The 22,810-nt window shown below is 38.6% G+C and overlaps 4 protein-coding genes across 5 annotated transcripts; 3 read left to right on the top strand and 1 right to left on the bottom strand.

Annotated features, from left to right (window-relative positions):
• The first annotated feature begins 2,767 nt into the window (after positions 1-2,767).
• Positions 2,768-5,734, top strand: LOC6644071 (cysteine sulfinic acid decarboxylase). The gene is made up of 3 exons (XM_002066716.4): positions 2,768-3,699; positions 4,560-4,927; positions 4,996-5,734. Exons 1-3 carry the CDS (start codon positions 2,914-2,916, stop codon positions 5,591-5,593), a joined length of 1,752 nt encoding a protein of 583 aa, XP_002066752.1. The 5' UTR covers positions 2,768-2,913; the 3' UTR covers positions 5,594-5,734.
• Positions 5,735-5,744: 10 nt separating this feature from the next.
• Positions 5,745-9,506, bottom strand: LOC6644070 (DNA polymerase subunit gamma-1, mitochondrial). Its single transcript, XM_002066715.4, has 3 exons — positions 7,444-9,506; positions 6,566-7,385; positions 5,745-6,500 (listed from the first exon to the last, which is right to left on the bottom strand). The coding sequence occupies exons 1-3, from the start codon at positions 9,392-9,394 to the stop codon at positions 5,843-5,845; spliced, it is 3,429 nt and encodes a 1,142-aa protein (XP_002066751.2). The 5' UTR covers positions 9,395-9,506; the 3' UTR covers positions 5,745-5,842.
• Positions 9,507-11,502: 1,996 nt separating this feature from the next.
• Positions 11,503-12,406, top strand: LOC6644069. 2 transcript variants are annotated; one of them, XM_047010685.1, is made up of 2 exons: positions 11,503-11,627; positions 11,686-12,406. In XM_047010685.1, the coding sequence occupies exon 2, from the start codon at positions 11,687-11,689 to the stop codon at positions 12,143-12,145; it is 459 nt and encodes a 152-aa protein (XP_046866641.1). In that variant the 5' UTR covers positions 11,503-11,627; position 11,686; the 3' UTR covers positions 12,146-12,406. The 2 variants fall into 2 exon arrangements, with proteins under 2 accessions (XP_046866641.1, XP_023032520.1); XM_023176752.2 differs by having other exon boundaries at positions 11,679-12,406.
• Positions 12,407-14,705: 2,299 nt separating this feature from the next.
• On the top strand, positions 14,706-21,485 carry LOC6644068 (chymotrypsin-like protease CTRL-1). Its single transcript, XM_002066713.4, has 6 exons — positions 14,706-14,925; positions 16,550-16,918; positions 16,974-17,082; positions 17,185-17,369; positions 20,934-21,235; positions 21,298-21,485. Exons 1-6 carry the CDS (start codon positions 14,853-14,855, stop codon positions 21,409-21,411), a joined length of 1,152 nt encoding a protein of 383 aa, XP_002066749.3. The 5' UTR covers positions 14,706-14,852; the 3' UTR covers positions 21,412-21,485.
• The last annotated feature ends 1,325 nt before the right edge of the window (positions 21,486-22,810 follow it).

The raw sequence follows: 22,810 nt of genomic DNA, 5'->3' as shown, positions 1-22,810 counted from the left end.
CGTTTGCGGACATTACCTGGATCACTACTGGAATGGAACTAGACGTTTAAGCTTTATATTGGCTAATTGAGATCAAATTTGATAGTTCTTCGGATGGGATCACTATTGTTTGCATTTGCTATGAGCAATATCTTAGGAAAAATGTAGAATAATCTTATTAAAGGCCTAGTTTACAATGTCTATATAGAACTATATAGAAAAATCTTTTGAAATGCAAAGAGAATTGGAAAATAAAACATAATTGAGGTAAATAAAGATTTTAAAATGGCCTGCAATATAAGGAAATAGCCAAAGTTAGCTTTTTTATTTAATTTTATTTATTTTGTTCTTAGTTTTATTTCACTTATGTTTTGAAAGACAAAACAAATTAAATGTTTCTTATGGAGAATATGTTATAAAATACTTTGTAAAGTAATTGGACTCTGAATTGATTTACATTACTTCTTATCAGTATTGTTGTTATTCAGAATTGAGATTCCTTCTTTCAGACCAACTGCTAACTTGCTTAGTAAAAACAATTGGAACTCAACTTAATTTTGGCTTTAAAGACTCATATAAGATTTGAATTCCTCATGAGCCCATTGACCTCGAAGAAACACAAAAATTAAATACGAAAACTATGTCATTAACTGTCAGCTATAGACGAATGTTTGTATGTCCATAAGTTTGCTTGGACTCCTAACAATTTCCAGCATTAGTTTAATGTCATTAACATATATCGTTAATTAGTTTAAATAGGAAAAACTGCGAGGGGGAGACCCGACCAGTCTACTTGTGCATTTCAGTGCAATTAAGTTAAAAAAAAAAAAATTAAAACAACTTTGTTTTTGTTTAATTTCCTTTCGCTTTTCGAGATTTTTGTAACGTCATCGAAAGCGTTCACCGAGAAATGCTTCCTGATTATTTTGGTTGATTATTGCAACAGGTTTGAGGCATTTGAAATAAAAAACCGGAGGGCCGGGCTCTTATCGGATATACCGAAGTTGCAATACACTAGAAATTGTTCCTTATGATATAAACAATAAATTGATTTTCATTTCCCAATTGATAACAGTCTTTTATACGTAACACAGAGCAAATTGCTTTTTATATAGGTTTCTATATCGAAAAGTGTGTGGAATGTTATATGAGACTACATCGGCTTGTTATATTAATTTGTTGGCATTTTATGCAAAACTGACTAAACCCTTTTGCAAGTGTATAAAATATTTTATAATAAACTTCACATAAAAATACTTTGGTAAACATGCGAGAAGATTTTTGGGCTCGTATCCGAATATATGCAATATATTTATATATTTCCAAGCGCATGTACATATTGTCATTATTTATTAGCACAATAAACTTATCCAGATTCAGGTTCTTCTTAAGACAAATGCGTCATGCAATTGCTTCTGATGGTAAAGTACCGAATAAAACGATTTGGAAATTGATAACAAAAAAGGATGGTCGGAAATCTTTTCATTTCATTTGGTTGCCAGGGTGAATAACCAATGAACGTCATCATCACAGAATTTCAGAATATCTTGAGCAATTGAACCGATATTATATATGAACAATAATATATACCAACATGTGTCTCCTACATTCATATGTTCAGATGCTATATCCTATATGGGTAATACATCATGACAATTATTTGGGTATTTTCCGCTGTATTTCGCTTTTATTTATAGAGAGGGAGATCAAATGAGTAAAGTGTTCATGCCATTGCCTGATGTCTGCATTCGTCTAGTCAAGGCCAGTGGCCAAGATCAGTTCTTTCGACTTACATGCATAGGAGAATTGGGGAAAACCCAATATATCAAACTTGACCCCAGCAGCATAATTAACACAGCTTGATTATTCCAGCGACCTACAGCAAACACCATCTGCACCTACTTAATATCACGTTTTTAGTTGTGCAATTTAGTAAAATTATTCAATGAATTTGCATTTAATTTGTTGCTTGATTGTTGCTAATGAGAGAGAAACCACAAAATAATTTACCCACAGTCAAGCACCAGCGGCAGGAGCAAATGGAGGCAAGTGGAAGTGGTGCCGGACGAGGCTATAGAAGACCTGTGTGCTTATACATAATCATAATCATCGGGTCTAGGCAATTGCATTGAATATATTTCTTCATAATTGTATTACATGAGCATATCAATTAGTAAAGGCCAAGTAAGGAAAATTCTGAAAATTTTACACTTGAAAAAAGAAACTATGATTTTTTGTATTTTTAATTTCGAATATTATCGTAAAATGTGATGACAAAATGCAGAATATTTCTCATTTTTCACATGGGAATTGGCATTTTTGAAAATATGAGTGGATCTATACATAGGACGACTTGAAGTTACCCTATAATAAGTTTCATCTCACTATTAAAACAAAATTTCATCCCGAAATTAACAGTACTTATTCCACTTCCGCCATATTTAAACTAAAAGACATTCGTTTACTTTAATTTTAATGGCTAGATGGATATATATGAATCTATATTGGTTTATCTCTAAGTCACTCTTAGAAGTTGTTTCTAATAGTTACTTACCTAGTTACCAACGTCGGGGTCACCACTTTGTTAAATTATCATTGTTACACATATGCGTTAACATGAACGACGCCTGAGAAGACAAGCACGAGAACCGAGCAAGAGCAAGAGAATTGGAGAGCATTGGCATTGTTTTTATGTACATAAGTCGTCGATGTGGTCGATGGTGGAAGTCGTCGAGCTTTTATAAAAGCAGCAACAACAGCACACGTTCATTCAGTTTGCTCGCAAATTCTTTAGAATCATTGTCAAAGGTGTGCGTCAGGCGGAGAAGGAACCACCAAGAGGAATATAAAGTGATCTAGCTAAAAAAATTTAGTATACAAATAATTAAATTGCTGTGTTTTGCCAAAAAAAAAGAGAAATAAAAACAAAACAAAATGTTGGCCAGTGAAAATTTTCCCACACATCACTTCAAGGAATCTATATTTAAGCCATATAATGCAACCACCTCGGCTGCTAATGCGGCCGCCGCTGCCACCGTTGAAGATTTGGCAAACGTGGCCAAGACATTGACATCGAAATCGACCACATCGTCATCGGTTGCATCGGATGCAGCAGCCACCGTCTCGCTAATGGGGGCAGTCGATATCGAGACAGCTCGCAAAATGTTGGCCAATAATAATGTTAATATCAACAACAACAACAACAATAATATCAACAATAACAACTCAAAGGATACAGCGGAATTCGAAAGCTTCCTGCGTGGCTGCATTGATGAGATTATTAAATTAGCCGTGGTTGAGGGCACAAATCGTTCGTCCAAAGTGGTCGAGTGGCACGAGCCAAGTGAACTTCGTCAAATCTTTGATTTCCAGCTGCGTGAGAAGGGCGAGTCCCAAGACAAGTTACGGGAACTGCTTCGCGAGACCATCAGATTCTCGGTCAAGACGGGACATCCGTATTTCATCAATCAATTGTATTCGGGAGTGGATCCCTATGCTCTGGTCGGACAATGGCTAACGGACTCCCTCAATCCCAGTGTATACACCTATGAGGTGGCTCCCGTATTCACATTGATGGAGGAAGAAGTATTGGCGGAAATGCGACGCATTGTTGGCTTCCCCGACAACGGCCTGGGGGACGGAATCTTCTGTCCTGGCGGTTCGATTGCCAATGGTTATGCAATCAGCTGTGCGCGCTACAAATATGCCCCCGAGTCCAAGGTGAGTGCCAGCACTTGACAGTGCCCGCCTGCATGACAGTAGCATGTGCTGAAGGCCACCACTGCTTCTGGCTGGTTTGTTGATTGCTTGATTTTCAAACAAAATGCGGAAACTGGCTGGCAGGCGGTCGATCTCTTACTTCATTAGAGGCTTCAAAGTTGTTAACTACAATATAATAGATTGCTTAACGAGGCTAAAACGTTTCATACACGTTGAGAGCACTAAGCATTAAAGTTAGTTTTTGAGTGTTCACGAAAATCTTTCCTCTAAATCGAAAAGAAGAAACACTAACTACAAATTTAATTTTGATTTGGTTCAGGTTTCAGTTAAATTGTATTGAAATACATTTTCGGAATTCCAAAAGAACTTAGATTAGTGTTAACTTTACAAGGCATTGTATTTCTGTTTTTAAACATTTTCAAATCAGTCTTTTTGTTTTTGTTTTACACTATCACAAGGATGATAAAATAGTTCGATAATAAATTCACTATTTATTGAGAAGTATTCAAATCAACCATTGAGACTTTTAGTTTCCTTAAGAATCGATGGAATGAGACTGAATTGAATTGAATGGCGTGGAAGGCTCGACTAAATCGAGTGAATAGAGAAACGAATCATATGAATAAGACGATGAGTACTCTAAGTCTTTAGACCATTCAGTAAGTAAACGAGTACTGAATTAAATAACATTCGAATGAATTTAAAGTACATATTAAGAAGTACTCAGAACATCCAAAGTTTTCAGTGATCTCCGATCTCTCTTTGATCAATTAGAAATATATAGACTATAATAAGATTCCAATTTCAAACATATTTTCACAATTTCAATCATTTTCCTTTTTTTTCACTATTTTCCCCAGAAAAATGGACTCTTTAGTGGCAAACCCCTGATCATATTCACATCGGAGGATGCCCATTATTCGGTTGAAAAACTGGCCATGTTTATGGGTTTCGGCAGCGAGCATGTCCGCAAGATAGCGACCAATGAGGTGGGCAAAATGCGACTCAGTGACCTGGAACAGCAAATCCAATTGTGTCTGGATAACAACTGGCAACCATTGATGGTGTCGGCTACAGCCGGAACCACAGTGTTGGGGGCTTTCGATGATTTGGTGGGCATATCGGAATTGTGCCGCAAGCACAATATGTGGATGCATGTGGACGCTGCCTGGGGTGGTGGAGCTTTGATGTCCAAAAAGTATCGCCATTTGCTGAATGGCATTGAACGGTGAGTTCATAGACACATGGAATATGTAGGGAAATGGAAATTAATCGTATTTTGTCTTGTTTACACAGCGCTGATTCGGTGACATGGAATCCGCATAAACTCTTGGCAGCCTCCCAACAGTGTTCCACTTTCCTTACGCGCCATCAACAGATTTTGGGTCAATGCCATTCAACCAACGCCACGTATTTGTTCCAGAAGGATAAGTTTTATGACACATCCTACGATACGGGGGACAAGCACATTCAATGTGGACGCAGGGCCGACGTTTTCAAATTCTGGTTCATGTGGAAGGCAAAGGGTAGTGAAGGCTTGAGAGCCCATGTTGAGCAGGTTTTCCGCATGTCCGAGTACTTTACCCAACAAGTGCGAGAGCGTCCTGGCTTCGAGCTGGTACTCGAGAGTCCAGAGTGCACCAACATTAGTTTCTGGTACATACCGCCCAGTCTGAGGCATATGGAACGCAATCAGGAGTTCTATGATAAACTGCATAAGGTGGCACCCAAAATCAAGGAGGGCATGATCAAGAAGGGTTCCATGATGATTACATATCAGCCCTTGCGGCGGTTGCCAAACTTTTTCCGTTTGGTGCTGCAGAACTCGTGTCTGGAGGAGTCCGATATGTTGTATTTCCTCAATGAGATTGAATCGCTGGGCCACCAATTGTAGTCCAACACATCTTTGTTGTGATGAAAAACATTCTTTTTAGATCTATGCTACATAAATTACCTATTACTATGATGAAACGTTTAGTATTTTAAGAGTGTTATGAAAAAAAGTTAATAAATAAAGATAAAATCTAAAAACTGGGACATAATTGTTATCCTTTTTGACTTGATTCTTTAAGCAAGTATATTAAGTCAACAACTTAAACTAAGCAGTTTCAATTCCAGTCAGAATAACTTTTTTTAATGTTAATTAACTTTTACTAATCCAATTCCATTGACTTAGATCATGACCACCTGCCTTTTCAATGGCCTTGTCTATGGTCAAACTTTCTCCTGGTTGTATGCCATAGCCGATGCGTAGACCATGTGGATTGGATGGTGTTTGGCAATCCATTGAACACTCCTTACGCAGCACTGTGTCCACTTCGACAGAGGAGAAAAATGCCACTGACATGGGCAAGTCTTTCAGTCCAATGCGGGATACACAAAACGAACGGGTTAACAAATTTGTGATATGCATGGCCAATGCTGCCTTGGGTGCCATGTCTTCTCGGACTAAATAACGCAATTCATCGTGGAAACTTAGACAGAAACGGGCATGGCTGCCCATTAGCCAACGCATGCTGACCAACATCAGATGAAGAAAGTCGACAGCTCCACTTTGTACCACCCAATTGATGCGGGTGGGTAGAAAACGTTGCTCCTGATCCGCGCCGGTATCTGCCTCAAGGGCTCGACTGAGGCGGCATCCGAGAAAAGGTGTTTTTGGTTGCGCTTCAGTGGCAATCTCTTCTAGGCGATTAAACATTGCGCTCTCTGTGCCGCCCTGCCAACTGGAACGATGGAAAACCTCTGATATGGGTCGGTTTCGTTGAACAGCCAAGCGAGTTGCCTCGTAGCCGCTATAGCTGAAAGGATTAGAGAAGCATTAATCGGGATTTACACTAGATTTACTCTTAATCAACAGACTTACGGTCTATCCTCCAGTTCGTCATGGAACTCATCGCGTAGTCTGTAAATTCGCTTGCCCTTGGTTATGGAAAACATCTTCATGGCTTTGGCTTTGGCCTCCGAAGCACTAAAAGTGGGATTAAACTGTTGCAGCAAATTCTCAGCGAACTGCTGACCTGCTCCATAGATTCTGGCATAGTTAATCACCTTGGCATGATCACGGGAAATGCCCACGGCCTTGGCCGTAATGGAGTGCATGTCACTTTGATTCGATTTATTGCCGCTCAAAGTCATCCAGCCAAGGGGCGTTGCGCCATGCTCCCCCCAGGCATAGGCATCGCCAAGCACCGATGCTATCCACAGCTCCTGAGAGTCCACATCGGCTCCCACTAAACGGTAACCGGGCGGTGCCTGAACCATGGCCCTTAACTCAGAGCCGAGGCGATCGGCTCGTGAATTTGAGGCTGTCATCCATGTGGGCTCCATGGCACGACGAGTTAGGGTGCCACAAGCGACCACCTGTGGGCAAATGGCTCCGTACGACGTGTGTTGCAAATGAGATGTCAATCCTGACGGAAGGCATTCCCGCTGCAACCACACAACCATTTGGTTCATAATGCGATCTCGATTATTGCGCCAGTACGACATCATACGGGCAATCTCGATGACCCGAGCAGCGGCCTGGCATGAGGGATTGCCGCTACTTAAAACATTTTCAGAGAATTTATTAAGGAAATCCCTGGACAAGGGATTACCCACACGGTAGGAGGGCCCATTCTTATGTGGCAGTTTAAGGAAGAAGCAAGAATTTTCCAATATGTGATTGCACCAGACTCCGGAGCCTAAAACAAAAGAAGTCTCTGGATTATCTTTTGTGGATATAGAGAACATGTAAAATACCTTTATACTGCGTTTCCAATTTCTGTTGACGCTTTGAGATTTTCTTGAAGTACTCGCGTCTACCAAGATGCTCATCTAAATTTCGAGGGAGTGCATCCAAGGCGAGTTCACTCTCATTAGCTGAGGCACAGTGGCGGGCAAACTCGGGAACCGGACAACGTTGAAGAAGCTGCTCTAGGGGCAACGCTTGGGATTCGCGGGCATCATTACGAAAGGGCACGAGGAAACCCCAGCCATGTTCCTTGAGGTAATGCAAGGGATAACCCTCCCAACAGAGCGACAAAAGTTTCGGAGCAATCTGCATTCCTGTGCTAATTCCCGTAGCTCCCGGTGTCCATTCTTCTTCGGATTGCAGATCCCTCTCGCTGGTCTGGAGAGGAGGTTTTTGGCACAGTTTGCGATACCATTGTGGATAACCCGGCAGGAGAGGACGACGTGCAGGCAATAGAGCTCGCTGGTCATATAAATGCTGAAATTTAGCCTGAAAAGGAGACGAGGAGCACTCCTCATCCATCTTGGGCAGTGGCTTTCGTTTAGGGGCCTTTTTTAGTTTCAGACTTTGGACACTCCAATCCTCGTCCCAAAGCCAAAGATGTTTCTTATATTGTTCATCGTGGAGCAAGGAGCATGCTTCCTCTGCTCTGCGACCCAAGTGATATTTGGCCTCAATGCTCAGATCCTCATAGGTCAATTGGGATTCGTGTATATAGCGCTCCCAGTTGGAGTTGACGGGCAAATAGGCTGAGCCCATCTCCAGCATGCCAGCCAAAGATGCGGGATGTGGAAATCTTTCTGCATATAGTGGATAAAGTTGGCTAAGTATGCGATAAGTGGCCTCAACATCCCCGGCGCAATAATTCACTAGAGATTGAAAATTTTGACGCACCTGTTCCATTGTGCCTTCTACAAAAATATTTCGGGGCTCCTTTGACAGCGGCTCCCCGCCACAGTAGAGACGATGCACTTCCACCAGACTATTAAGGGAACTCTGCTCCAGCCAACCTAAGTCCTCGGGAGCCGGCTCTTTCTTGGATTTGAGCATGGCCCTTTGATAACTGGTCACTCCACTCACACACATGTGCAGGGACATGGTGTCCACAAAACGAGTGCGTGTGTCCTCCAGCAAATATTGATCCCGCAATCTAGCCCTGTCATAGGAGACATTATGACCCACTATCAGACCAGGTCCGCTTCCAAGTGGTATCAGCTCATCTAAAGTGTAATGGGGCCTCTCTGTGTCGACATCACCATCGCAAGGCTCCATGTCCTCCATGTGATCGACACCCATCCGATGTTTGGTGAGTTTTGGGCTGACCCACGAATACCAACGCTCGGTACTGACCGCTGTGGCCAATACTGGACCTTGGCCAGCCTTGACACACACTTCCACATCGAAGATTAGTCCTTTTTCGAGTGGCTGGTCAACTGCCTCGGGTGTGCCATCTATGGGATTATAAGCAGTCCATCCGGCATGAAATGCCCACCGCTTTGGTTTATTTGGCAGCTCTCTGCACTTCACTAGGGGCCATAGCAACTCCTCGTATGGCTTCACCTGTTCTTTGGCTATGTTGTAGAAATGCTCCTCAATGTTCTCACCATGTAGTGGTGGCAATTCAAGATTCACATCTTCAATGGGCATGGAACTATCAATGTCAATGCCATGACGATGGAGATCTGCTTTATAATCTCGAGCTGCAGCAACGGATTCTGCAAGATTTCGACGTGGTGACTGGGGAAAGATTTGCTTGTGCAGATTCTGTGAAATCATTTGAATTTTTACCGGATTCTGGAAAGATTCATTGGCCTTGGAACCGGCAACTGGTGTGGGCTCCGAATTTTTCAGTTGCTTCTGTTTTGGCGCCCTAGCCTTACGATATATTTTAATGCTACTGCTGGCATAGTGCTCTCGAGGAGCCGGAGCTCTAGTGGTGTAGCAGCGGAGTAGTATCATAGCTGTTTCCTTCGACTTGATGGATTCCAAATTTGAATTGCATAGTAAATCGTCAGCTGCACAACAAACGTTATTTATGTCGGCCTGTCTTAATTTCCAAAAACAAAACAAACTAGAGATGGCCAAAAATTCGATTGGGCCACCGATAGTTTGATCATTACTATTATCATTAAGGGGAGTCTCGCAAGAGTGAATTTGATTATTTCTTAAATTTGAATACTTGTGTACCTTAACTCTTATATTTCAAAATAATTTGGTAAACTATGTATGTATGTGTGTTACTTACTCATTTTTTAGAGCTCTACACCATATACAGTGTCGGAAGGAACTTTTGGACAACTCTTGGACTTCAAATCAGTGAAATAAAAATGGTTGATATCAGAATTTTTGTTATGTATTGGATATTGTTTTAGATTAAACATCGTGTTCATCTGAAATGGCTTCATCAAATCAGATTGACCAAAGGAATATAAAAAACGAAAATAAGTCATAAAGATTCATATGACAAGCTTGCTTGAAACCAAACAAAACATGCATCCGCACTCCGTGGAAAACACTTAAGATTGTAACAACAGCGCAATATCAAGTAGCCAACGCTGAGCATGAAATATAAACAAGTTTCAATCCCCGAAAAAAGTGGGTCATTAGAATAAGCATTATTAAGAACAATTGTCGCCTCCTAGAGTCTAAGAGTTCATTTATATACACAACACTTTGATAAATAAAATCAGTGCATATTTTAAATTCAATTCATTAGCACGTTTTCGGGTTTTGAACTTTGATTCTTTTTGGTACTTTTCGCCGTTATTTCTACAGGTGAATTTATATAAAATCTTTAATATTATAGATACACTTTTGAACCCTTGGAAAAAGTTACAGGTTTAGAAGCCATGAGATAAACTGCATTTTCCCATTCAACCCCAGCATACGTTTTGGCGCCAATCGAAATTTTGGGGTATTTGATTCGGTTTGAATTTGCAAATTTGCTATTTTAGAAAACTACATACCAAATACATAAATCTGTAAATCATGCTACTTCTTTTATTACTTTTCCCATTTTGAACTAAATAAAACTAAATGCTTCAAAATTGTTGGTTATGATCATTCGAATTTGGTTTGTTTGTAGATTATTGTATTTTTAAACAAACATTTCCTTGTAATGCTCAAAGTTTGAGTTGATCTTTTACACCTATAAATTGTGCCATTTTACTTCCTAAAGTTTATATTTTATAGCTTCAGGTTTCAACTTCCAGGCATAGTGGTCACAGAATGATAGTGCCAAAATTGATTCCATAATAAAATTGGCATACATTTCATTGTGTATTTAGTTTGGTTTAAACATGTAACTAATTATTTCATTATGATTTTTTCTTTGTAAAGTAACTTTACATGTAACATTGTTTATCCCACTACCATTGTTAAATGGTAAATAATATTTATACTTAGAGCCATTTTATTTATTATTATATATAGTCATTTTTTTATTCTTTTACCCATCATTAAAAATTTAAACAATTTACTGACAATTTAAACACGATAATGACATATAAAATACATTAATAGGATCCACATAACGGTACTAACAATTTGAATAGATCATTTTTTTGCCAACGGAACTTTATACCCTGTACTTGTTGACTAAAATGGCTATATTACTCACCTGAGATTAGATGCCCTGACATATTAGGAATCTTTATTTTGTTAGGATCAATATATCAGAGGGTTAATCTTGCATCATCTTATACCTCTTTGATCAATTACAAACCAACTAAAAGTCATTGATGATATACATCTATATTCAAATCTAAATCTAAATCTATTGTTATCGAGTTCAAACCCTGTTGTAGGAATTACGAATTAACTATATACATATGTATGTAAAGTCTCTAGTACAAGGTATTTTAAAGTCTGCTCACAGATTAGGCACATGCAATTTAGTTTTATGGTTAATGTCTTTACTTCCGCCTTTGGCTTTTGTTTGTCATTTAGCAACGAATTTGTTGAAATATTGTTTAATTTTTTAATTATGCAATAATGTCATGAGAAGTATTTCCATCTCTAATCTAGCTTTGAACGAATCAAAGTTGGCCTAGATATTGCTAGCAGGCAATTCATTCTGTTAATGTTTTGACTCCGTGTGATTGTAGACTCAGTTACATACATACATATCTTTGTATCAGTAAATTCTGTCTTTTCTTTAGAACCAAATTCTTGCGATTCGTAACTCCAAAGGGTAAGTGGAATCGCAAACCAACTACCAACAATGTAACTAACTAACGATTAGCTTTCAGCATGTGTCCCAATCAGTTCATGGGTAAATCAGTCTTTCCGGATTGCCATATACACAATCTCGCATTCATGTACTCGTTGCTCCAATCGCTCCAGGCGGAGGAGACTAGCAGCGAAGAGGTGGATGTGCAATTACGTGATCGCTACGAAGTCTTCCGTCAATTGATGTCAAACTATCCCATGCCATTGATTCCACAACCTGAAGATTTTTTCCAGCCCAATCTCGAGCTAGATCTAGGACTCGCTGGTCTAGCGCGTGACCAGGACACGGAAAATCAGGACAGCAGTGTGTCCAGTATGCACACAAATATGGGTAACGACACTCTCAGCCTTAGTTCGGACTCATTCAACCTTAGCCAGGAACCCCCGTTCCCCCTTCCGCCCGGTGCTGACTTTGAGGAGAGATTACGCCAGTTCGTAGAAGAAGTGCGTCAGGATCGTAGCTTTCAGGACATCCATTGAAACTGCAACTGATTGTTGTTAAATACTCAATTTACACGTAACCTGTTAAAAAAAAGAAAAAAAAAACAAAAAATAAGAGTGAAACCTAATGAAAAGTGAATTTTCATTTGTATCGTCAAACTGCCTTAAATGTTGTTAAACGAAAGTAACAGTAACATTTGACCATTAAATATAAATGTATACAAAAACTCGCTCCATAAAACTATTAAATGGTTGAACTCATACACATACATACATGCATATGAATTCATATATAATGTATATTTTGTGTATGTATTTTAAACAATTTAATGTGCGTTTGTCGCGCTTGTTTTCCTGCCTAAAAAACTGGAACTGAATTTGTCCAGTGAAATGGCAGTTGCTTATCGAAGCTAAATGATCTCATTGAGGCTGTTGTATTATTACCTTAAACCAAAGTAAAAAAAAAAGTCAACAAAAAGTAAACACATAAAACAGTAAAATTCAGTGAAATAATAAACCATTAACCAACCCGACGAAAGTTGGCCAAATTAAATGAAAAATTTACTCAAAATTGAATCATTTTCTAAGTAAAGTATCAACTCATTGCGGTTCTCATGAAAACATTATGAAAATATTAAGTTATTGCGGTGGCCTATATTATATACAGTTCTCGAAATCAAAAATCAATTTGATTTGAATTCTTTAGTTTGGCTTTGCAGTAAGAAAAAAATGGATAAATATGTAAAGTGTACCTATAAATTTACATTCGACAAAATAATAAATATACAAATTAGTCGAAGCGTCTACAAGCGAGTTCCGTGTAGAAAATAATTTTTCGAGAAATTAGCTTCCACTTTTAAGTCAAAAACGAAAACATGACATGGGGGTGGAATCAGCAGTCCGTCTTTCGCTAAATGACAGCTCAAGTGGGCTTCATCTTTTCAGAGGTCCAACAGTTTGAGGGCCAGTGCATTATCTTGAGTTTCTAAGGCCATACATCTTCAAGATGGCCTTGTAGAGCATAAATTTTTTGCAGGTGCTGGTCCTAGATTTCCTGCCGAGTAACAACCTTGAAGAGTTTTAAGTTTAGCGGAGTTCTCTTGGCCTTGATGTGAGCTTTTCAGGTTAAACGCCTGTCAAGGGTAAGGCCTAGGTACTGCATCTTATTCACACTCGGTGTGGATTAAGGCTGGCTGAGGGGAGGTTGCGCCTGCGAGTGTCCAAAGTCTTATGCGGCGACTTTTTAGTGTGGTCAGAGACATTCCATCTGCGGAGCCTTGGTTTCAAAAGGTTAAGTTAACCCTGGATAATTTCCCACGCCACCGAAGGGTCTGGAGCAGAAGCAACAAAGGCAGTATCATCTCCAATAAGGAGCTGCTTATGCTGCAGCACAGGCATGTCGGTGGTTTATAAGGTATGAATCCTACCCTAAGGGACACCGGTTTTTATGCGTGCAATCCTGGATGCAAAATTGACCAATGCTGGGCGCTATGCTAGGCCCTGCGTGGATATCCACTGGAAGCAACAGCCCTTGACCAGTCTTGCTCCAAATGCAACAACTGCTGCTGCAGCCGATTTAATTGCTGGCTCCTTGTTGAGGGCCAATTCCATGTGTCATATTGCAAGCTCAAAGGTCAAGGCGGAGACTACCTCCTTCTCTTCCTCCTCCCAATCGGGTGGATCTAATGAGCAGTTTACTAGTGTTACCTCCACTACGACGACCACATTGCGCCGAGAGGATATCCATTTGTCATTGAAATCTTTAATAAAATACTATAGATATTAAATAGGCATACCCAATTGCATGAAAATTAAATGGAAAATGCTCAAAATAAACATTTTTTGCTAAGTAAACCTGAAGGGCGGAGGAACATGTGCCAAGTTCAATCCCTTTGGACCAGCAAGGCAACTTGGCTAAGAAAGGAAAAACTCTATTTAAGGAGCATCGCTGGATCAAATGTTTTTTGAACTTAAAGGTAAAAGGAATCACCAATTAACCAAAAATTTCCATTGTTCTAAATCGTAACTCGCACAAACTTTATCGATTTGAAGCTGATGTTTTTAATATTTAAATTCTGAAGCTCAAATTTCGACGAATTTCTTGTTATTCAAACTATAATTCAATTGCATTTGAAAGAGCTTTAGTGCATAATTTTATGTAATGACTTAATTATTACATTTGCCATATTTTTAGGTCATATTTGTATTTAAATGTTTCAACCCGAATTCAATTGTGATATGGTAAATGAGATCACTTGCCACAACTGACTCATACTAAAATGAAAACAGTTGTAACCAACAGAACCCCATAGAAACGCATCTGCATGCCATTGAGAGCCATTAAAACGAACAAACGTCAACCTGGAAATTGTCGCGAATTGAGACCAAACTGTCATAAAAATCAGTTAATAACCACTACCAACAAGTAGCAGCAGCAGCAGCAGCAGCAGTGGAGGTATGTACTATATTATACTATAGTTAGTTTAGTATGTAACTACATATGCAGGTATGAGTGTGTGTCTATGTGTGTACATATAATTTCATTTTCATTTGGCAACGCGATCTTCTGTGACCAAGTCGGCCAGGTCCCGCCATTTCGCATCATTCAGTTGAAAAAGTTTTGTTAATGTGCATGGTTGGTTGGTAAACGGAAAATATCGTATTACGGGCTTCCAGTTGAACCACATAAAAATATCCATAAAAATTGTGAACAAGTGTTTTATGAAATTTTAATTGGACAGAGAAAATGAAATCGTTTGCCGCGTTGTTAATTATTTGCAATTTATTGACAAATGCTCGAACGGAAACAGGAGAATTCGGTAGGATATGGATTAAAAATATTGTGAAGAATATAAAATATAAGTATAAAATAGAAAACATTTCAATAAATATTTCAAGCATTGAATTATAAAATAGAAAACATTTCAAAAAATATTTGACGCATTTCACAGAAAAATCGAAACATGTTATGTTAGGTTATCGGCTTGAAATGAAAATAATTTTAATAATTTCTTGATTTTTAACAAATTTGAAATTAAATTTCCAAAGTTTAAAGTTAGCAAATATATTGCAGGATCTTTTTTCTTACAAAAATCTGAAAGTTTAAATCATACAAAATGTAAAATAAAAATATCAAAATTTTGTTCTTGGATGATGTGAAATTTATATTAGAAATGCACAAAACTTTGGTTTTATTTTACATAAAATTTAATCAATAATATTTGACATAAATATTTGTTAAAATTATTGTTTAAAAATATTCATATGTATAACTTCATAGCCAGATTAAAAGGCGTGGCCACAGGATTTAAAAATGTCTATATAAAAATCATATGACAATTTTTATTATCAGAAAACTGCTTCCCAAATATTCGTAATAATACCATCAAGTAAAATAAGTAAGTCCCAGGAATAACCCAAAGTTGTTCTGGACATAATAAAAGGTGTGTTTTAGTTAGAATATTCTAATTTAATATTCTATTTTTGTAAGAAGAAATGAATAATGCTACTCACTGAAGGAAACAAGCGAGGTAATTTATTAGACAAATTTGCGACTGAATTCGCATCTGTACGTGCGTGGTAGCAAAATCGTGGAGACGACTTAAAATATCCTAGATCTTCGGTTACAGTCATGTAGCGATTGCAGAAATAACAAAATGATTTTCAAAATAAAAAGTATTCTTCCATTCTATAGTTTGTGTCTGGGAAAATTTTAAGACCGTATCTGATTAGATCAATAGTTAAAAAGAAAATAAGCTCAAAACCCAATTATTCATTTAATCTCAAATTTAAACAGAATATTGTTAAATAATTTTACTATGCAATGTTACAATAGAAAAACAAATTTTTTAATTGCTAATAATCAAGTTTTGGTAAATTTCAATATTTTTCAAAAGTCTTTTTGTTGTTTTTCAGTTTCAGCAACTCGTTAAAAAACTAAAAAAAAAGTTTTATATTTATTAATGTTGTAACTATGATAGTGAAACCATCTTCAAAGTTTATGCCTTTTGCCAATCTCTGGAACTGCAATTGAAATTAAACAAATTAACAATAATTTAATTTAGCAATGAGAAAAAAAAAACTGTGAATGTACAAAATTTAATTAATAATTTTGCGTTCAAAAATATGTGCTAATATGTTTTCGGACTTAAAAAATTACGCTCGCCAAAAAATGGATTTAAACTTTGCTACTCTAGTCAAAATGCCAAATTTTATTCTGAGATATTTATAAAAAACTTTAAAAGATATGAGTGTAAAAAATATTGAATATTAATATTATAATTTAAGATTTTTGGCATTTTGTAGCATAATAATATTGCAGAATTTCCTTTAAATTCCGATCTTGGTTACATCTTTCCTATTTAAATCTATTATTGTTAACATTTTTTGGAGCCTGAGTAAACTTTAATTGGTAAATCAATTTTTGTTTTTGGGTATTAACAGAAAAACTAATTGTACCAGCGACTTACAAATCACTCGATCCCGATAAAGGCACAGCCGGAATGGTGAATGCCAGTGGTTCGGGCCACTCGCTCTCGGCTCGTTCCTATTACGATAATGGGCAAACAGAGTGCTCCCTGGGGACTGAATGTACCCCCCTCCACGACTGCACCGCCATGATCTATGAGGTGGCCAAGAATTGCTACTACGGCGACAAGTCACTCTATTGCGGCGGAGGCGAGGAGATGCCCTACGTCTGCTGTCCGAGCAGTCCGTTGGAGAAGAACCAGGTGTGCGGCAAGTCGCTAGTGCAGGGACACTTTTATAAAGGACTCGGCTCGTATCCCTTTGTGGCGCGTATTGGATTCAAACGTGAGTGAAAGTCGAAATGATTCGTTTCACAATTCATTTCCATGGATATTTTCAGATATAAATACTGGAGCATTCGCGTATCCTTGTGCAGGATCGGTTATTGCTCGCCGAGTTATTCTAACTGCAGCCCACTGCGCTCTGGCCAAGGCCGATGGTCATCGTCTGTAAGTGGGTCAATTGCCACAATCACCATTTTTGTTTTTCTCTAAAGCTTATCTTCTGTGTTTCCATCTACATGCATCCACTTTCTCCCACTCGCCGTTCAGCTCATCGGTGCGCGTTGGAGAGTACGACACCTCTAGTGATCCGGACTGCGCCAACACCGGCTTCTGCGCCCCGCGGTCAGTGAATCATGCGATCAGCCATGTTATCGTTCATCCCGACTACAAGCAAGGCCAATATCATCATGACATTGCTCTGTTGGTGCTTAAAACGCCGCTCAATTACTCGGGTAAGCAGGGGCGGGAAAAACGAGGGGACAGGGTGGGGCGGGGTGTTACGCTCGGCAGTGACAATGTTAATTAAAAATCGTTTTGTTCTCTGATATTTGCCACTCGCTTCCAAGTTCACATATGTCAAATGTTTCTCTCCTCTCCACTAGATATTCTTACATACATATACATATACACATATATATGTATATATGTACATAAATGTATCGCATGTCGCTAATTTGAGGTTTTGGTTTTCACTACTCATTTCGTTGGATCCGTGTTTACTGTACCGACTAATGGGACTTGGGCACAATTTTTGGACAGTAATCGAAATCTATTTTGAAGCCATTAGGCCCGGTTCAATAGTTGTGTACTTTGGTTTCGTTAGAATTCGGGTCAGATTATTGATATTGATGGAATATCCAAAATATTCCAAAGCAAAAATAGAATTATCTCATCCAGACGAAGACGAAATCTATAGATAATTGAATTTTGAAACATGTTTATATTAAATACTAAACGTAGGACATGTGTGTCGCTTTTAAATCTATTAGATTATTTCGTTCTTGGCAGTTTACAATATAATCCTTGTGTAAAGGATGCATTCATTTTGTTCTTAGAAGCACTTTCGACCAACTTCTGAAGTAAACATGTTCTTGACCATGTGAATTTCATCCATCTGTCCACATTGCTGGATTTTGATAGTTTAGCTGAATCTATATATGTATATATGTTATTTGTTATCTACAATCGTTTCCATTATCCCCGACGGAACTACATTTTAGTATTGCTTCATCAGGGGGAAACTCCACCTACGTCGGGGTTCGAACTCGAGAACAATAGAATTGTAGATTTAGTAGATCTCCACTGAGCCACCGACTAGGTGTATATATGTATGTATGTGCATTGGTTCATATGATATCATATGATACAAGGTGGCGCAAAAGAAGTCATCCGATGTTGTTTGGCTCTCATTTTTTTCTAAATAAAAAAACGTATATCTAGCCAATAAATTTTTTCAATGTTTAAATAAACATAACTTAAAAACAGAATCAAAGTTTTTTATAAAAAAAAAAATTAGAGCCAAACAACATCGGATGAGTTCTTTTGGTGGCGCAAAAAAAAATATAAATATGTATATAAAATAAAGTCTTAAATCAACAACCAGAATAATTCAGGGTAGATAACTTGATTGAACAGGTGGGCATGGCTTTGTAAGTGTGAATGAATCTGTACTTTTTTATGATTTGTACCAATTACTCACACTAACTAAGGTGTTTTAATAAGTCTCTAGTAGACAACCAGTCACTAAGGCCGTCGCAATAAATACTTGAACTACATAAGTAGGCAATGAAGATAAGTTGACGAATTAGAGAAAGATGAGACACAATGCTCACGGTTTAAGTGCTATTTTCCAACTGATTTCGATTCTTCAAAATAAGGTTTCTATATCAAAAGGTGTTGGTAGGATTGTATAATAATAGATTACAAATATGTGTCAAAATGGTCTAGACCAGACCATTTACACTTTCTGTTGGGCACAATATCCTAAGCAGGACTCAGACGGACGTTGACGATACTATGCGCGGTACGTTCAAGTGGCCCCTACGACACTAGGACAAAGCCCCTTACGCGCGAGCCCAAGCAGATAACTGCCCACCTCCCACCCGACCGACCGAGGGGTCCAGCCGTATAACGCACGGCATGAATCGCGTGGACAAATACACAATAGAAAAAACAGACAAACAAATAATACTATAGCTATGTATATATTAACTAAATGGGATAGGATAGATGTTTTAAGCATATTAATAGAAATTTATAGAAAACTCTGAGCCGATTACAGGGAATAGAAGGTTGTAATCAGAGCAGAGGACCCTAAAAGGTTCATGCATAGCATAGTTAGAAGAACAACGACTAATGGTATGTAATTTCAGACGGAATTTCTGATAACCTATCAATCAGGCTTTTTTACATCTTAACTGAAATCTTAGTGTGTTAATTCGTATTCTCGACTTTTCACAACACTTTCTTATCTCGAACTAATTCAATAATTATGCAATTGGTGGACTTTTGTTAAAATCGTATGTAAATATATATACTCATTGGCTCTGTTACATTAAAAACCGGTGGAGAACCTAATATTATATTTAATTGTATTTAATATTGGGAGGCGTTGAAAGCTTTCCAATTTTTATCGAATGTTTATAAAACATGTATCATTCGACGTGAAATACAATCCCCTTTCATTCATAACTCAAGTACTTTACTATAAATTGGTTTTGGAAAACGGCGTTAAGCCAAAAGACCTCAAGAATTACATACAAAACCCAAAAAATTTAGATTTAAAGGGTTAAATTGAAAATTATTGGTAGGTAGTTAATCTCACATCAGATTTCCTGTTCCATAAAGAAAAATGTGATTTTAAAACCTTTCGCCGGATTACACTTTTTATTGACTGACATAGTCCGGAAATATAGGCACTTGCTAAGCAAACACAGCAATTGAGTCAATAGCCTTTTAAAGGATGACGATGAAATTGGTGTGAGACAAGAACTACAGTTCTGTAGTTGATAGCTATCAATCGCATAAAGGACATTTAAATATTCCCCTGACCATCTGAGAAAATAAAACTAAAATTAGGACATCTTCCATTTTCTAACCATTTTCCTACGGATTACATACCTTCTACTTCCTTCTTATGGGGCCAAAGAACGTTATCTCGATAAGATAACAATTAATTGGAAGGAATTCATATCAAAGCTTAAATAATTTATTAGTATAAAAGCATATATTTTTTTCGTAGCAGGGGATGTTCGAAGTTCAACCTGATTAAACTGTCTTTCTTAAGGGACTTTTGAACATTCGGAAAATGTTTTCTTTGCAGTTTCCCCAAACAAAAGAAAAGTCTTTTCAAGGTATCCATCGAATCGTGAGGGGGGCTTTGATATTGGTTGGTTTCGGTTGCAAAATATGTTTTAAAAACAAGTTCAACTCGAAACAAGAGTCTCGATTGATTATTGGTCTTAAGGTATGTAACATATTCTCCTAGCCAGAAGCTCAACGTTTGCCAGCCATTGCAATGAATCAGATCGAACTTAAATTGCCAACACGTGATTGAGATTGCCTATCAATCGACTGTGCGAATTTAAATTGAATTTTAAAGCGTAAAATACATATTATTACGAGGCCCAGGACCAGGCCGAACAAATAAGAGTCATTACCACGCACCTGAGTCGGGTATCGTATGATATGACGGTATCGGAGTCCGAATCTGAGCCAAACTGGGCAGACAGCGTGACGGTCATTTGGTAATCGATTGGCAGAGAGAGAGAGAGAGAGAGAGGGAGAGATTGATGGGCACAAGTCGTAAACAACACATTACCATTGGCAGGGGGCTATATTCTGAAATAAGGAGGCGTTTTCCAAATTGAGGATGGCCAACTTGTTTGCAGTGCGTTTCTTATGGCTTTATAATGCTCCATGGGCGAACGTGAGATCGATCAAAGAGGGCGGTTGAAACAATGTTGCAAGCAACGAATTGAATCCCCGAACCTACCCCTCATTCTCGATCATTTCAGTGGCCACACAGCCGATCTGTTTGCAGAAGACACGCGCTAACCTGGTGGTCGGTAAGCGGGCAACCATTGCCGGTTGGGGCAAGATGTCCACTTCGAGCATACGTCAACCGGAAATGTCCCATCTTGATGTGCCATTGACCAGTTGGGACCTCTGTCTGCGCAACTATGGCTCCACCGGTGCCCTCGAGTCACCCAATTCGATTGAGGGTCAATGGATGTGTGCTGGCGGCGAGGGCAAGGATGTATGCCAGGGCTTCGGCGGTGCTCCTCTGTTCATTCAGGAGAATGGCATCTTCTCACAGGTAAGAGCACAATGCAATCACTTGCCCTAAAGTGACCATGATCTTGTTTATTTCTTCATCAGGTTGGCATCATGTCCTTTGGCTCCGACAACTGTGGCGGCTTGCGTATCCCGAGTGTGTACACCTCGGTGGCTCATTTCGCCGAATGGATACACGATAATACGCCTCCAGAATAATCCTTGAAAACATCAGATGATAATGTTTAGTAAGCTAAGCTTGTAATTAAAGAATCCATAATATAATATTCTAATAATCTAATCGTCGTTGTTGTTGTCGTTTTGTGTGGCTGTGTTGAACCACCCATGGGTGGTGGTGGTGGTGGTGGTGGTGGTGGTACTCCATTCCCGGCATTGATCTGTTGATCTAAGCATACACGCATGCGTCTGAATGAAATAATTTAATTGAATTAATTGAACTTTGACACGAGACGCAAAGGCAGAGTGACAGAGAATTGCAAATGCATAGCAAGATCATTTATACAAGAAAACAAGAATATATATAATATATAAAATGCGAAGCGATCTTCGATTTTCCACAAATAAATTTATTCCAAAATTAAAAAACTGTCTTTTAATTTTAATAAACTTGGTCAAAAGAGAGAAAAATGAATATAAATAATACTTTCTACTTTACTTTATACTTTTATTTTTAATAAGTTCGATTTTCGTTACTCAATTCACTTAATTTTCATTAGAGTATTTCCAATTCGTTGGTCAGCATATCCGACTTGAGTCATAAGAAGATTCTTTTCTTTTCTTTTTTTATGTTTTGTCTCGCTCTTAAAACTAATAGCTTCTCCAGTTGACTGGGATTCTGGGACTTGATTTCCATTTGTGAGTATGACTGTATCCATGTGTGTGTGTGTGTGTGTGTGTGTGTGTGTGTGAAGATCATCATGTTCAGCATGATGCCGGTGTGCCATGTGGCTAATTGGAGTCAGCTGTTTTTTTATGAGCCACTAGGATCAGCTGGTCGTTGGCCAAGTTGCTGCTGCTGCCGCTGCTATAAAAATCGAAAGCCCTCGTAAATTGCACTGAGAGAAATTGTGAGCTTGGCCATCACCTTGAGTTGGGCCTTGGCCTTGGTTGATTTGTCTTTTGCGTCAAAGTTTTATTTGTTATGAAACGCTCGGGTTCGGGTGCACCGCCAAGCAACAAATTAACTTGTTCATGACGACAAATCAAACGTTCTTAATTAATTTACGGCCTTTTCTCTGATGCGGTAATATTCCGAAAGGCCCCGCACATTCTTTCAGACCTCCAACTGCTCGCAGTGTATCTATGTGTGTGCATCTGTTTGTTTGTATGTATGTGAGATTTAATGTCGGCGGCAGAAAGCAGTAAATGGAAAATCAATTCGTTTGCTCTCACAGCGATCTTCCCAGTCGGCCAGCCCATCCCAGCCCCAGACACTGTGGCCACGCTTGCGGCATCCACTCCAGTCGGCCATCGAACGTCAGCGCGTCCACATCGTCTCGGATCGAGAAGAAGCAACAGAATCTTGCCAAAGTCCAAACACGCAAAACTCAAACTCGAAAACCAAAACTAATTCTCTTGAAATAAAAAGTGCGATAAA

This window comes from Drosophila willistoni, assembly GCF_018902025.1.
Source record: "Drosophila willistoni isolate 14030-0811.24 chromosome 2R unlocalized genomic scaffold, UCI_dwil_1.1 Seg167, whole genome shotgun sequence".
Classification (NCBI taxonomy): Eukaryota; Metazoa; Arthropoda; class Insecta; order Diptera; family Drosophilidae; genus Drosophila; species Drosophila willistoni.
Note: the sequence above shows the minus strand (reverse complement) of the source record. Positions and strands in the feature narration are given on the sequence as shown.

Bases quoted from the DNA above. Each gene is read 5' to 3' on its own strand.
- LOC6644069 (XM_047010685.1), top strand. From the start codon at position 11,687: ATGTGTCCCAATCAGTTCATGGGTAAATCAGTCTTTCCGGATTGCCAT.
- LOC6644070 (XM_002066715.4), bottom strand. From the start codon at position 9,394: ATGATACTACTCCGCTGCTACACCACTAGAGCTCCGGCTCCTCGAGAG. The intron at 7,386-7,443 runs GTATTTTACATG...CTTTTGTTTTAG, and splicing joins ATTGGAAACGCAGTATAAAG to GCTCCGGAGTCTGGTGCAAT. The intron at 6,501-6,565 runs GTAAGTCTGTTG...TAATCCTTTCAG, and splicing joins GACGAACTGGAGGATAGACC to CTATAGCGGCTACGAGGCAA.
- LOC6644068 (XM_002066713.4), top strand. From the start codon at position 14,853: ATGAAATCGTTTGCCGCGTTGTTAATTATTTGCAATTTATTGACAAAT. The intron at 14,926-16,549 runs GTAGGATATGGA...GGGTATTAACAG, and splicing joins AACGGAAACAGGAGAATTCG to AAAAACTAATTGTACCAGCG. The intron at 17,083-17,184 runs GTAAGTGGGTCA...CTCGCCGTTCAG, and splicing joins AAGGCCGATGGTCATCGTCT to CTCATCGGTGCGCGTTGGAG.
- LOC6644071 (XM_002066716.4), top strand. From the start codon at position 2,914: ATGTTGGCCAGTGAAAATTTTCCCACACATCACTTCAAGGAATCTATA. The intron at 3,700-4,559 runs GTGAGTGCCAGC...TATTTTCCCCAG, and splicing joins AATATGCCCCCGAGTCCAAG to AAAAATGGACTCTTTAGTGG. The intron at 4,928-4,995 runs GTGAGTTCATAG...TTGTTTACACAG, and splicing joins TTGCTGAATGGCATTGAACG to CGCTGATTCGGTGACATGGA.